We start from the raw sequence: 16,229 nt of genomic DNA, 5'->3' as shown, positions 1-16,229 counted from the left end.
CATTCCTCCACGTACCACTAGAGGGAGCTCACATACCATCAGTGGCAAACATCACACAGTTTGAGATTCTGGAGTCTAAATCGTACCAACATTGTGGTGTTAATGTGACAGAGACAGTGCAGCACCTGTTAAACTAGTTCTAGACTAACAGATAATTTAAATCCCATGACTTTGTTTTATTAGTTCTGATTACTTTTTTTTTGTTTTAAAGAAAAATCATAAAGATTTGTTTGTAATTTCATGAGCTCTCGTGGCCCACACTCTGAGAATCACTGGTCTAGATGAACTATAAGCGACGTCGCAGCAGCGCAGCAGTTGTTTTTCTTTCTCTGCAGGAGTCTGTTTCAGACTCTGAGACTGTGGACCTCCCCTCAGACAAAGCTTAAAAAAAAGATCCTCAGTTCCTGCACGTCTGTGTGATCAGGATTATTTTATTTGACTCCGCAGACACTCAACAACTGAGCCAAGATGACAAACACTAGAGCCGAAACAATTAATCGATTAATTGATTGGCTGTCAACTATGATATTAATCGCCAGCTACTCTGCTAATCGACAAAGAAAAGAAAAGTCAAAATTCTCTGATTTCAGCTTCTTAAATGTGAAGATTTTCTGGTTTCTTTCATTCCTCTCTGACAGTAAACTGAATATCTCTGGGATATTTGTGGACGTCGTCTTAGACTTAAATCAACATTTGTCACCATTTTCTGACATTTTATAACCCGAACAACTAATAATCAAAAAATAATCAACAAATTAATTAACAATGAAAATAATTGTTAGTTGCAGTCCTGATGCTTCAGACGACAACAGATACATTAAAGTCTGTCCAAAGGTGTTAATTAGTCTCTGACTCTGGGAAGAACAGTACTGTCTCACCTTTAGGCTTTTCTGTATGATCACATTTTCATAATTAATGTAATATTCTCACTTTCTGCCACTGAGCCCCCCTGAGGAGGCCCACTTTAAGCCAGAAGTGGCCATATTCTACCTCCCAGTGGGTGTTGATCAATTTAGAGGTTTTTAGGAAATAAATATGCCAAGGCTTTAACATGACAGCAGATATAGAAAATGGTCTCCACAGCGGTGTGTGTCAACTTGCAGTTGTCGGAGAGAAGAAAGAGTGAGAATGTGCAGCTTGTACTCGAGAAGTGATACTGCAAAAATTCAAAGGATGTGTGGTACATCCTGCAGTTTTAACCCTGTTAAAGATCTCACTAATTGTAGTGTTTTGATCAGGTTTAATAGAAAGAACTTGATGAATGTAGCTGCTTCTGGTGCCAATTGTTAATGTAAACAGTAATATTTTTAATAATGCACCAGGTTACAGATTAATCTTCAGCATTAGTTTTCTGAGAATCTCTTTGATATCTGAGCAGAATTGGTGCTGTAACTGAAATATTCCAAACAGAGTCGATTTGGGGAAATCTGAATGGAGTTATTACCCAGCTTTAATAAGATGTGTTCTTCTCCGCCTCATTAATTAATCTCTCGTCGTCCGTCTTCACTGCTGACTGGAGGGGAAACAGAAACAGAGACGACGTCGGCAACAAAACTTCACAACAGCTGAACCAACAAACAGGAGACACGTCACTGAGTTTGTTCACTGAGGACGTCCTCACAGGGAAAATCTGAGACAGTCTGACATTCACTCTCTCGCTGATGGACGGCTGGACGCCCACTGAGGATCATTCAGAATGTTTTTAACCGTAGCATCGACACACATTCGTACAAACACAGTCCAGACTGTTAAGAATGAAGGTTTGACTCCTGCTGACTGAAGGACAGGAGACACACGAGACAAATGTGACTTTACCGTTTGATACGGGACAGATGAAGGTCACAGCTTCAGCCCTGCACCCGTCAGTGCCTTCCTGAAGGACACTTTTTACGGCCCATCAGTTAACCCAAAGACAGTGTGTGATTACCCACGAGGCCGTTCTGCTGCTACCGAGTGTGTTAGTGTCTGTATATCATCACAGTCTGCAGGTGTGACCAAAGTATCTCTGCACTTATTTAAAGTAGAAATCACAGAAACTGATCAATAAAGTGACTGAGACACAAAGCGCTCTGTCATCGAGTCTTTTAAACGTCTGGAAAAGACTAAATTAAAGGGACAGTTCACCTCAAAATACACATTTCTCCTCTCCTGTTTATACTGTTTTAGTGTGAGTTGCAGAGATCAGCTGAGAGATGTCTGTCTTCTCTTCAGTATAACAGAACTAGATGACACTTTTGGTGCTCAAAGTGCCAAAATATACATTTGAAAAACTAATAAACTACTAAAGTGTACTTTAAAATTGTTTAATCTATTTTATGACCTTTTTTTTTTTTTTTTAACCAGCTTGCATAATGATGTGTACGACTGAGTATCAGTGGATGAGAGTATTTGTATAAAAAGGGGAAATGTTGTCCTGAGGGTGGCGCCAGAGGGACAGACCAGCAGTCTGAGGTCTGGTCTGGTCTGCAGCGTCCTGGTCCAGCTCCTCATGGGGGCGTGGCCAGTGTGATGCAGTGGGCGGAGTCAGTGGAGATGAATCCAGCCTTGTGTGTCTGTGTGTGTGTGAGCTGCAGGATAAAAGCAGCTCCTGTCAGACTGCTTGATGATTGTCTGACAGTTTGAGCTCCAGGCTGAGCTGAATTTTAACTTCTTGTCACTTAATTAAATTCATCTCTGACTTTTCAACATGTTGCTTTTGAACAACAACACGGAGAAAAACACCACCGGAGCTCAGGACTGGACTGAGGTGAGACTTTACACTTCACTTTCTTTACTCAACTTAAATATCAGCATCAAAATACACTTCAAGTATCACAAGTTTAAGTACTCAGTGTGCAGAATAATATATATATTATTACATTAAAATTAATACTTTAATGTTTCACTGTGATGTTGCAGCTGGTAAAAGTAGAGATGATTTTAATTTCTTTACATATATTATTATATCATTTATTTGCAGATTATTCTGCTTCTCTCTGATTGTTGCCTCTTTGTTTTGAAATTCAGTTTGGTTTGATATCATTAAAGGGATAGTCCGGACTTTTTATAATGTGCTTGTATGAAGTATTTATCCACAGTCAGTTTATTACCTGCAGCAGGTGGCAGTCAACGTGCCCACAGTTTGGAGAAGCAGCAGGACTCCTGGTGCAGGAAGCTGAGAACAGGCTCAGCAGCAAAAAAAAACCAATATCAGTTTAAGTGTACATATATTTAGAATATTTTCACAATTTTTCTGACAGGAAACTACCGTTATATAAGCCGAATATCACTCTCTCCAAACAAACCAAACTCCATTCACAAAATCAGTCATTTTACTTCTCAGACTGTGGAGAAAAACCACACTTCAACTAATCAGAACTATTCCTTTAAACCTGAAAAACTATTTAAAATAATGTGAGAGAGAAACGTGAAACTGTTCAGAGATCTGTACAAACAGAGATGGAGGACATGGTCTAAAATAAACCAGAGCTGACAGTGAAGTCTGCAGACTGTTCTAACAGTCACAATAAACCTCACAGGGATTCAGATGTGAAGAAAAGCAAGAACAAGTTCATCAAATGATAAATTAATCTATTCATTTTATTTTTGAACTGAAGCATCAGTTTCACAGATGAGAAAAGTATTTATTTAGAAATGATTCAGACTGTAAACAGATGGTGGATTGAGTAAGACTATGACTGCAGCAGGTTTCAGTCGCGTCTCTTCGTTCTTCTTCTTTCAGACTTGACTCTTCGGGGTTTTTGTGTCTCACCTTCTTCTCTATTTTAATACTTTCACTCTCAAACATCTGCAGCTCTTTTAAACCTGAACATAAACTGCTTCTCTTATTGTCAACAAATTCTTTTCTGCAACAAAAACTCACTAGAGCACCAAATGTGGATTAATCCGCTGATGAAAATAGTCCCCAACAGACGCACTAATTTTTCACTTATGGGGTAAAAAAAACTGCAGAGCAGCTGTTTTCTTTAATATAAATTACTGAACCTTTTTAAACATGAAACTACAGATTTGTGAGGTGTGTCTGAAGATTTATGTCTTCAGTAGGAACCAATGAGGTTAAAGCTGAGAGCCACAGACAGGAAGTCACACGGACAGTATTTAGAGACGGACGAACATGTTGAACGTGGTATTTATTAATGATAAAATATATAGACTGATTCTTTAATCACTTCTGGACTCTTCTTTGTTTCCGGTCTTTTCCCAGAGGCTGTGATTATTTTTTGATGTTCCAGGTGGAAATTTGTTCTTCTTACTGTTAAAATAACATGTTAATAAACTTATAAAATACATTTAAATGTTTCTCCCTCTGAATAATTCTAGATTCATCTAAAATTTGAATCAAATCACTGATGGTTATTATCCCACAGAAAAATCCTGCAAACATTACAGTTTACTACACGTGACGGCTGCATACTGATAAATATATTAATACATTTGACAACATTTACATTTTGGTGATGTTTCATTTTAAAAAAAGATGAACAAAACAATTGCATTAATCTCTTATTTTAGTATTTATCATGAGAAATAATAGAGGTTGGAAGTCAAAGGTCAAAATGATATTTATGGACATTCGAGTCACTTCTACTGTTAAACTATCATAAAAAAACTGTTTTAAATTATGTACAAAGTTGTGCTTTCTGGGCCGTCGCTTCCAGTTTTTGCTAGTTGTTGCTAATTTATTTATTTTCTTTTAGTTTTTAATGAACTGTATTTAATACGTCACTGTACTCACTTCATCAGATCAGATTTGTCTCATCAATCTGTTGACGTTTCCTGTCATTCACACCTTTAAAGTTCATTAGTTTTCAGTTCCCGTCACTTTGAAACTTACTCAGTTCACTAGGAGTAAAACTGACTGTGTGAATTTAAAGTGGTTTTAAAGAGTAATTTCAGTATTTTTCAACCCGACGTGTTTAATTGAGACAACGGTTTGTATAAAGTTTGTCCACTAAAGGTTTTTGTTTGATCACTGACAGGTTCAGGTTGTTATTTGAAGTGTCAGAGCTTTTTGTTGAAGAATAAGATCCTTTTATTTGAACCACAAACAGATGATTCATCGCTACGTTCAAAGACACCAGACCCCATTTACAGAAAGTCATTTTATTATCACAGATCACACTTCATTCAGACCAGACAGAAACAAAATGAAACTCACCAAAACCTTCTTGTTTCATCTTTCCACTGTTCCAACAATCATTAACTAGTTGAAATAAACTCTTAGTTCACAGAGTTTGTACATGAAAATATCACAAGAGGAGCGAGAGGGAAGTCAGACATCAGAGAAACAGAATATTTTCACATCTAACTCTGAGTTCATTTCAACCAAACCAGAGCTGGTGATCGACGGAACAGTGGAGAGACGAACTGAATGACTGTTTCTGTAAGATGGAGTCTTGCGTCTTTGAACATAAATCAACAAAAGATCCTTCCCATGATGCCGTTGCACGGCTGCAGCGCTCTCCCTCAATACTGGACACATTTCAGAAACTTAGACATAAATTAATGAGGAAAATTGGGTCCAGGTTGAAAAATAGCGAAGTTACCCTTTAATGTGACAGCAGTGACGTTAAACTGATCTGATGTCTGCAGGTGTATGAAGCGGTCAAGTGGATCCAGCTCATCATGGCTCTGCTCAGGTCAGTGACTCACGGGTTTGTTCGCCTGATGGTTCATTTAAAAGTTAGTTTTCAGATCGAAGCTTCTCTGATTGGTCAGATGTCTTAAGATCTTACAATATAATTAGCTCATCAAATTTAACGGTTATAATTAACGTGAACAATCAAAGGGGACATTTTTCCACTGTGTTTGGGAAAGTAATGAGCAGGTTTGGGGAGTAACAGATTACATGTAACAGGATTACATAATCTGCATACAAAACAAAGGTAACTGTATTCCATTACAGTCAGATTACAGATACATTTAATAGATATTAGGATTATTAGTAGGATTACTACTGTGCATGATTCCTACCAGGCACACAGCTGGACAAACTCATAAACCAACAGCAAACATAAAACACTCAACTGTAACCAATTATTAAATTAATCTGCATCTATTTTGATAAACTATTAATCATTTTGAGTCATTTTTTAATAAAAAATAGTCTAAATTCTCTGATTTCAGCTTCTTAAAACTGAATATCTTTGAGTCGTGGACAAAACAAGACGTTTGAGGACATGATCATTTGTCAACATTTGACATGTTGGAGGACATTATGGGATTTCCTTCTCTCCAAAACAAATCAATATAGGTTTCGTAAAAATCAACCAAAATAAGGAAGCTTCATCTGAATGTGTCAGTGCGTCCTCCTGACCCAGAGACGCGGCGGAAAATCTCCACTTCCTCCTGAGAAACGCGGCTCAGACGTGAAGCTTCAGCGTGTTTGACCACAAACATCAAACTAAAGTCCTGAATTTACCAAAATCATCAGCTGAACTTGATTTTAATAAAACACAGTTGACGTGTTTCTGTTTTTGTTTTTTCTGGTTGCAGTGTTTTGGGCTCCGGCTCCATCATCGTCTGTGTGATGATACAGAGACTCAGCCGGAGGCCAGAGGTCAGTCACTTATTCTGTTTCTGTGGATGGAAACACAGGAGGCTCCATATGATTTTAGTATCATCTGATATTAGCCTGAGATATCACAGAAAAACTTCAACTCAGCTAAAGAGGGTCACAACACAGATGAAATTTATTTTGATTTTAAATGTCTGAAAGTTGTTGGTCAGTCAAGAATGCCGCAAAAATTCTGCGTGGAAAAGTTAAAGTTATCTGTAGGTGCAGAGATAGAAGTGAGTGATTTTTCCTTTAGAGGAGCAGAATATTTACTGACAACATCAACACAGTCGTCCTCTAATGACTCAAACTTTGTGTTTGTGTGTGTGTGTGTGTGTGTGTGTGTGTGTGTGTGTGTGTGTGTGTGTGTGTGTGTGTGTGTGTGTGTGTGTGTGTGCAGCTGCAGCCTCTCTTCCTGCTCAGTGTCTCTGACCTGCTGCTGGCTCTCTGCTGGCTGATCGGAGCCGCTCTGTTCTCTGAACGCTGCAGCATCCTGAACAAACTCTGTTACCACCTGCACACTGTGGAGCAGGTAACGACACGACACAACACAACTCAACTCGACTCAACACGACACGACATGACACGACACGACACGACTCGACTCGACTCGACTCGACACGACTCGACTCGACTCGACTCGACTCGACTCGACTCGACACAACACGACATGACTCGACTTGACCCGACACAGCACAGCACTGCACTCACACACCTCATACACCATCAGAGCTCCACTGCTGCCCAAAAACTATTAAAACAGGACTCTGCAAACTTTAACCAAACAAAACATCATTAACACAACTATTAAATTCTTTATTTTCCCCAAAGATATTTCTTTTTTTTTTCTTTTTTTTTTTTCTCAATTTGTCATACATAATTTATGGAGACTAAAGACGAGTCACCGCCAAAATATAGAGGAAAAGGCCATGATACAGATTTTAGTTGACAAAATATTAAAACTTCTTCTTTCATTATGTCAGAATCTCTTCACACTCCACTCAGTCCTCACAGTTTTGAGCCCAACTTCTGAAATAAACTTTTAAAAAGTTTTGCCGATCTCTAATCTTTAGTTGAGATGGTTTAATTTCCTTCTTTAGATAAAGTTGAATCTCGGATTTTTAGAAATTCAAAATAATAATAATGGTTTTAATTGAAAATATACTTTTTAAAATCATTTTTCAAAGATATTTTCTGACGGGTTTCTAAAACTCAAAGATTTAAGTTTATTTAAAGAAGGAAACTAAATTATCTCAACAAGAAATTAGGTTCAATTAGTAAAAACTTTCTTAAATCCTGAGAATTTGAGTTGGGCTCAAAATGCAAAACTCTGTTTCAATACGTTGCCTTAAAATGTTGAGTTTTATCAGCTTTTTTGTTTTTACAGTGTAGATGAAAATTAAAATGTAAAAACTTAATAAAGAAATAAATAACTATTCATTTTAATATAATTCTCTGCCAAAGCCGCAGGTTGCAGACCCTTGTATTAAACCCCAAAAATCCAAACAAGTTTTTCAAATGTCAGCCTCTTCTGAACTAGATGGCGTTCATAAAATAAGATAAATTATTCTTTTATTAGTCCAACAACGGGTAAATTTACAGCGTTACGGCTGCAAAGTGGAGAACAAAAATATAAGGAGCATCAATAAAAATCTTTAAACATCTAAAAAATAAAATATAAAAACAAGCAAGAGGAATATATTTAAAAAAAAAATACAAATACATTATAAAAACTCAACAGCAGCGTCTCTCTGCAGAATTTTCTGTGGTTACTCGACAGAAAATCCACAGACCTTGTTGTGAGCAGTTTGATGTGGGAACTACTTTCTCTCTACAGAGAAGGAAATCATTTCTACATCCGAAACTTCCAAAACTCTGCAACCAAAACCGTCTCGATGGATAAACAGCAGGACTGTTCAAAATGTATTTTTGCGTGCAGACTTTCTTGGGAAACTTTTGTGCTTTTTCACCGATGCTGGAAGACATGATGGGATTTCCTTCTCCACAAAACAAACCACAATATGTTTCCTTAAAAAATCAACCACAATAAGGAACCCTATTCTCTTGACCCGCAGAGACGATTCACAGCTGGAAAATCTCAACTTCCTCCTGAGAAAGATATGAAGCTTCGGTGTGTTTGACAACAAACATCAAACTAAACTCCTGAATTTACCAAAATCATAATAAACGCTTCCAGGAACAAATCACAGTTGTACAACACCTTACTGCCTGTACTAACCTCAAACAAACATACGCAGAGAGATATTTCATTTGAAAGATAGATTCAAACATCTTTTTTTTCACGTTTGGATCTATCTTTCAACTGACAAGATCATGACAGGATCTTTTTTTTTCTCTGATATTTACTGATAGTAGAATCAAAAACTGATATAAAGATATAAAACTGACACATATACAATCATCTGCCTGCAACTATTTTGGCTCGACAACAAGAAATCTTTGAAGTTGTTTTTCATACATATTTCATGTTCAGTAAACTCAATATTTATCAGTTTAGTTTTTAAAAATGTCTTGAATCAAAACAAAAAAACAAATGACTTGTGGTGTTTTAGGGACATTTTTAGGGACCTTATTTCTCTCATGGAATAATCGAAAATTATTTTTGAGTTTAATAAACACCCAAAATTTAAATTCTACTGGCACTCAACAGTTCGTAGGACTTCTAAACAAATGTTGTTATAAATAATTATTTTGAGTTTTTGTAGTTAAAGTATCAGAATGGTCCTTAAAAGTCGTTCACTTGGCAGTTTCTCATTCATCTGACTGAATATTGAAACAGATTCTGCAGTGGACTGTCCTCCTGGTTGAACAAATCCAGTCCTGTTCTGTTATTTTTGGCAGTTCAGGTTCAGACCCGACCCGACCGACCCGGTCTGAACCTGAACTGGGTCAGCTGGGGCTGAATGAGCAGCAGAACCAGGACAAACAACACAACACCGCACAACATTCCTGACCTATATTTATTGTCCGGAGGCATCGACCCGCATCTCAGCTGCTGGTTTTATCATCTTTTCACTGATGGATGTTCACTAAGTGTGACACAAACAAGCTCGGTGATCAGCCTCTTCCAGTGAGATTTCACTAAACTACAATCTGTGTTTTTTGTTCTGTCAGACTCTCTACATGGCCTCCTTCTTCTACACACTCAACTATATGTGGAACCTGTACACAGGAATCAGAGAGAAGTTCTACAGCTGCAGAGACGGATACTCTGTGCAGGTACAAACCAGCACACAGCACCACTCAGAATAAAGTCTGACCGAGCTTTAGCTTTCATAATGAGCAAAAGAGCCTGAGTCGTGTGTATTTTCAAACAAAGAAAGAAATAACTTCAAGTACAACATTTGCCGAATTTAAAAGAAGGCCAGAATAGTTCAGAATTTGTCATAGACAACATTTCACAAAGTTTATAAAGTTTCTCTGAAGTCAAAAACTCATAAAATCGGGCAAGTTTTTAATGAAGTCTGGGGACAGGCGACAAAGAAGTTACCTAATTTAAGTTTTATGACTGTATGTGTACATTATGACGTGTTTAATAAAATGTTTTCCTTTTTCATTAACTGTCCAAATAATCATGTTTTTGTGTGTATTCTAGTAAACCATCTTTCTTTCATTATCTTTTTGTCCAGTTTTCTAACAGAGTGAGCACCGCCGGCAAAATCACTGCGCTGCTCTCAGGGTGAGGACGAACTGTTGAGTCTCACTGAAGACAGCAGTGTCATATAATTAAAATGATATAATTTATTTGATCCCTTAAACACACATGTTGACAGCTAACGGTGATTTAAAATGTATCTGACCTCCTCTGCTCCTCTTGTGTCTGCAGTGTGTTTCCTGTGGTGCTGATGACGCCTGTCTTCATACAAGGAAACATCAGCCAGTGTCACGCCAACTTCAGTGAGCCGTACAGGTGAGCAGGAAAGCTCAAACATTCAGACACTGTCAAGGAACAGTCATGTAGAAAAATCTCCAAAAAGATCATGTCAAGTCTTTAATTTTCTACTTAAAACATTTCTACATTTTTCTTTGTTTGTTTTGACCCTCGCTGTGCACCGTACCCACCCAGGTGTCTGCTGATGCACACCGGAGCGCTCTTTCTTACCTCAGAGCAACACCAGCCAATCGGAGCCTGCGGACAGCTGCACGCCTACCGCATCGCCATCTTCCTCGCCACATTCTCCCTCACGCTCGTCGGCATCACAGTGAGTTCACACACGTGACACAGCATGACACGTGACATTACATCATCACCTGACAGAATGCGATTGTGTCTTGATGATGTCTTAACCAGGTGTTGCTTACCTGAGTTGACATGACATGACATGACATGACATGGCCTTGATGTGATTTGACCTGACATGACATAATGTGAAACTAGAGTAGAGTGTTGATCTCCACCAGGCAACAGATGGTGAAGCACCTACTGCAATGTCACCACAACTGCCAGATTTCATTAAGATGTAAAGAACAGTATAAGGTTGTTATAACTGACTTAACTGTATAAAGAAAATAAAGAAATAATGATTCCAAACTTATACATTTAAATAATATTTATTCAGAACATTTTGATTTTGTTGAGAATATTTTGGAATATTTTATTAAGAACATTTTATTTATTGAGAACATTTTTTTTTATTTGGGATATTTTGTTCTTTATTTAGAATTTTTTTTTTTTTAGTTATAACATATTAAGTTATAACATCAGTTCTGGAGCCATGAGAAAGACTAAGACGTGTCCTGCAGCTTGACTCGGTCAGCTCTGTTTTTAGCCCAGCAGTTGTCGATGACCTCTGCTGGCTGGTTAAGAGGAGAGACGTGTCAGCAGACTTGACATAATGTGAAACGACATGACATAAAAGGACACGACGTGACGTTACATGAAATGAAAACATGCTTGTGTTCATCTGTTGCTTATTTCTTTATGAAGTTTGGTGACACAAACTTAAATAAATCTCCTCTCCTGCACCAGGTGCTCGTGGTTAAAGCCCGTCGGATTTACAGGCGGGTCGTGACGTCGAACGGTTACCTAGGCAACGAGCAGCGGGCCTCCTTCCGTGTGATGGACCGCCGGATGCTCCTGTACCCGCTGGTCTTCGTCCTCTGTTGGGGTCCAGGTTTGTTTCTGCGTCCTCATTCAACTCAGCATGGTTACCGAGCAGGTGAGACAGGAAGTGTGTGACTTGACGAAGCGGCAGAGTTAACCGTGTTTGTCTCTTTGTCGTCTCCTCAGCCGTCGGTCTGTCATTCCTTCGGGTGGTGAAGCCCTCAGCAGGTCAGGGCGAGGCCGTGGTGGCTCTCTACATATCACAGGTCAGTCTGCAGCAGGAAACCTGTGAAAACCAGCTCTGTAGTCTGAACAAACACGAGAATGAGCCAGATTTTATAATCCTTTTTTTTGCTATCACAGATAAAACTGATCTGCTAGATTTTGTCCAGATTTTATCAGATAGGATCATTCAGATCCAGATACCACAAGATCAGATCTCAACTCTAACGGACATCATCTTGAACTTTGAGAAACTGAGAAACAACTGGCATAAAACATGCAAAACAGCTGTAATGCTCCTTTAAAATGTGCAGGACCACCTTGTGTTTGGTGTCTCAGCAGTGTCTGCTGTGTTCTGTCCTCAGGCTTTCACCTCGGCCTCTCAGGGTTTCCTCAACTCTCTGGTCTACGGATGGACGCGTGCACGTCTCCGGCGAGTCGGCAGGACAGTTTTATCTCGAGACGTGGACACTCAGACGCCCCTGCTGAGGGCACAGAAGAAGAGAAGCTACCAAACGCTCCGCACGGTCGGCTGAGAGACAGAGAAGAAGAGACTAACTGAAAGTGAGCAGGTGTTTTCTATTATCTGCAGCAAAGTCTGAATTTTCACTTTAACTGAGAGGGAAAACACCGCTGCTGTGTCTCTGCGGAGGACAGAGACGTCCTCCTCTGGTCCTGAACCGCTGAGGCGAAAAAAAAAGGGAAGAAGAAGAAGGAGGGGGAGTTTACACTGAGAGGAAGAGCGACGAAGAAAACAGGATTTGAAAGAGACTGTGGCTGCATTCGCTCTGCAGGCACAAACCTCACAGGTGGTTGGTTTGAACGTTATTATCCGGGTCACATGTTGATGTTTTTCCATCTAAATAATATTTGGTGTGAGTTTCGTGCCTTTTTTTCCAGGGATTTGCGACTATATGATTAAATGTTGCCACCCTCTCTAGTCAACACTGCAAATACTAGTCAGTTAAAGTATTTATCAATATTTATTCATGCACAGCGCCAGTTAACTGTTGTCTCTAAGATGATAGTCTGGGCTGCAGATCCTTTCACCCAGCATGAATACTGTGATGGTCCACTCAACTCTGGATGCTGTTTTCAGGAAAAGCTCTAAAACCAGCGCGGTTTGTCAGTGCTTTAATCTTGAAAATTAAAATAAAGTTAAATGCAGATTGTAACACAATAAACTGATATATGACCACTCAACTGGAGCAACATGTGACCACATTCAGCACAGACACGGACGTTAACCTGCAGGCAGAGCAGCTGCTGCTGTTAGCACTGCTAACGTTAGCCACACTGTGTAACAGGCTGCAGCTAACGTTAGCTCCAGGTGAACAACGTTTACCCACAGACACTGTGATCCTGTTCAGTCTGAAAAGTTTAAACATTTAGCGAATTTTCATGTTTTGCAGGTGAATGTACAATCTTCATAATGCGCAGTGTCACACATCTCAGCAGGATTTAAAATACAATTTGGTGATTGTAGACTGTGATTAACGGCTTCAAATGGCTCTTAATACACACAGTATTTTATCGGACAGTGTTTAACATTATCAGTGAACAAACTGTGCTCAGTTTTATCTGCTGTCAGAGTGTTTTCTTACTGTTACACCAGTCAACTCATCTAAATTAAAATGTGCATGTACAGTCTTGCAGTTTTATTAAACACTTTTACCCAAAGCGACACACGTCTGAGAGCTGATACATCACAGGCAAGGACCGAGTGAAGAGAGAGCAGAGTGGCAGCGTGCACAGAGCGCAGAGGATACACAAACATCTACAACAGGGAAATCAGTCGGCAGGAACATCCCGACCTCTCTCCACTATAATGGGATTACATGGCATGTGGCAGCTTGTGGTGTTCAGCGTGCAATGAATGAACAAATGAATGAATGAATGAATATATATATATATAAATAAATAAAATAAAATACATTTCAAAAACTCAACAGTAATGTCTCTTTCTAGAAGTCATTCATGTAGGAACTACTTTCTTTCTATGGTAGAATCCACTATTACTACTTTCTTTATACTAGAAAAAAAATTATGTAGTATATGTATATATGCCTTTTTGATTTGGGGGTGAACTATTCCTTTAACATTAAGATGGATAATGTAAGAAACGACACAACTGGAGGTTCCCTTATCTTCCAAACTCCTTTTATCTTGTAAGTTAAGGGGAAATTGGAGGTCTTAAATTCAAGACACTGAAGAATTTTAAACTGAGGAAGTTGGTTTTAGAATAACTGAAGAATCCTGAGGCCTTTTTGAGGGACAGTTTGGGTCATTTGTTGTCAAATGTTATGAAAAATCTCTCCAGGAAGTTGCAATGCTGCAATTAACGCAAATTCCCGTGAATTTTGACCAATCATCACAGCTTCCAGGGAGTTCCACAAATCACAGCAGTCCCACACGCAAATGTCACACATGTACACGTTTTCTTTTTTCTTTTTACTTCTTTATTTATCAATGCTCTTTGCACTTTTATGTTTTATAATTTTGTCTTCATTTACAAATAAAGCAAAAATATTTTGTTTGAATTTTGTTATCTTGAGTTTTCTGGTAAAGTAACTTAGAACATTTAGAACAGAATGCAGTTTTATTCTCTGCTGAACAAAAAACAAACAAAAAATACCCAAAATTCTCATCTTTTTTTTGTTCATGCAATTTTCACTTGGTCCAGCAATTACGTTGCAAAAAAAACACAGCTAAAAGCATTCCAATATGCTTCTCAATTTTTAGCAAAATTGCAATGACATCAGGCATTTTAGTCTGCAACAATCTCCAAAAAAGCCCAGGAAATCCTGGAGGGACTGTATGAGGTTCGTCTCCACAGTCAGCGTGTTACCTGCAGTAGATGGAGGTCGACGCCCCCAGTTTGTAAAAGCAGCAGGAGTTCTGGTGAGGGAAGCTAATCAATGTCCTGCTGTGAACAGGGTCAGCAGCAACATATATAATTTAGATGTATATTTACATTATTTTCAACACTTTACCTTTCTGTCTCTGATCTGAAACAGCCATCTGAGCTCTCTTTAAGCACCAAACTCCACAACACAGGAGTTGTTGGTTTACAGCTGCCTCCATCTGTTTGTCTGTTTGGATCCACCAAAGTCACACAATGACACAAACAAACTAACTGATCGAGGCAGTGGTAGACCAACAACTCCTGTGTTCTGTGCGGTAAAATGACCGATTTTGTCAGTGGAGTTTATTTGGTTTGGAGAGAAGTGATATTTGGTTTATATAACAGTGGTTTACTCACAGATAAGGTTCTCTGACCGTGAGGTAAAGTATTGAAATTTTTCTAAACATAGTGTGCACTTAAACTGAGATTGACTTTTTAGGTGTCTAAAATACATTTTGCTGCTGACCCTGTCCACCGCAGAATATTACTTAGCTTCCTGCACCAGAACTCCTGAAAGAGCAGTTTGGTTCCTTTTTGTCAAATTATGATTAAAATATCTCTAGTTTTGTAAAATTTGTGTGTGTGTGTGAGTTCTGTTTGGTCTTGAGTTGAAGAAATAAATGAGCCGTTAAACTGTCAGAATCTGCAGACATGATGAGGAACTGATGAATCTGTGACCTCAGAGTCTCCGTATCATCTGAGTTTTGTTTTCCTCCTCGCTGTCGTCCCACGTTGCTGCTGACCAACCGTGCAGAAACCCAGTGAGGCGGTCCCACCACATGACCGCCGCTTCATTCACAGAGACGCCGCCTGACGCGGGGGGAGCCAGGACTCATTATGGGATGTGGTGTTCAGAGGGGGGACACTGGCTCTGATGTGGGCGTTTCGCCAGAATCTGCAGAAGAACAATAGATTTCCTCTTCACTCAGACCTCAGCTTATCAGAAATACTGAAGCTCATCATGTCGCTGCAGGAAGCGGTCACTGCAGATCAATCCAGACTGAAACCGGTGAAACGAAAGGTCAAGTATCTTGGTTTTCTCCACAAAAAATTACACCGAAACTCAATTTAATAATAGAACAATGACCTGTGTAGTTTGACTGCTGAAACAACAATAAATAAAAGAGAAGTACTTCATACTGTGTATCAGATAAAAAGACTGTAGACAGTGTGAAGTCCACAGTGACAAGAGCTGAATGATGTATATTCAAAGATGACAACTTCCCTGATGTTTTTAGTGCACATTTATTAGATTCTTGTATATTATGAGACTTCTTTGTTTCATATTGAGGTGAGAAAATCTGAAGTTAACATGTGTGATAAAACATAAAATGATGATTGACTGTTATTTTATTTAACTTTTTAACATATTTGAACAAAGACATCTATCAGTAAATACTTAAAGCAACATCCTGGTAGACTTTCAAAATAAAGGCACAAAGACTACTTGGTTGGGTTCAGGAAATCATCATAGCTTGGGA

The 16,229-nt window shown here is 38.8% G+C and overlaps 1 protein-coding gene across 2 annotated transcripts; it reads left to right on the top strand.

Moving 5' to 3' along the window:
* The first annotated feature begins 1,481 nt into the window (after window positions 1-1,481).
* On the top strand, window positions 1,482-12,933 carry tmem116 (transmembrane protein 116). Of its 2 annotated transcripts, XM_084727444.1 has the most exons (11): window positions 1,482-2,746; window positions 5,593-5,639; window positions 6,496-6,559; window positions 6,957-7,088; window positions 9,692-9,796; window positions 10,207-10,256; window positions 10,404-10,487; window positions 10,644-10,779; window positions 11,547-11,691; window positions 11,808-11,887; window positions 12,209-12,933. In XM_084727444.1, exons 1-11 carry the CDS (start codon window positions 2,687-2,689, stop codon window positions 12,377-12,379), a joined length of 1,074 nt encoding a protein of 357 aa, XP_084583570.1. In that variant the 5' UTR covers window positions 1,482-2,686; the 3' UTR covers window positions 12,380-12,933. The 2 variants fall into 2 exon arrangements, with proteins under 2 accessions (XP_084583570.1, XP_084583569.1); XM_084727443.1 differs by having other exon boundaries at window positions 11,808-12,351.
* Window positions 12,934-16,229: the final 3,296 nt, after the last annotated feature.

Source organism: Lutjanus erythropterus, chromosome 9 (genome assembly GCF_056507025.1).
Source record: "Lutjanus erythropterus isolate fLutEry1 chromosome 9, fLutEry1.hap2, whole genome shotgun sequence".
In the NCBI taxonomy this organism is placed as follows: domain Eukaryota; kingdom Metazoa; phylum Chordata; class Actinopteri; order Lutjaniformes; family Lutjanidae; genus Lutjanus; species Lutjanus erythropterus.
Note: the sequence above shows the minus strand (reverse complement) of the source record. Positions and strands in the feature narration are given on the sequence as shown.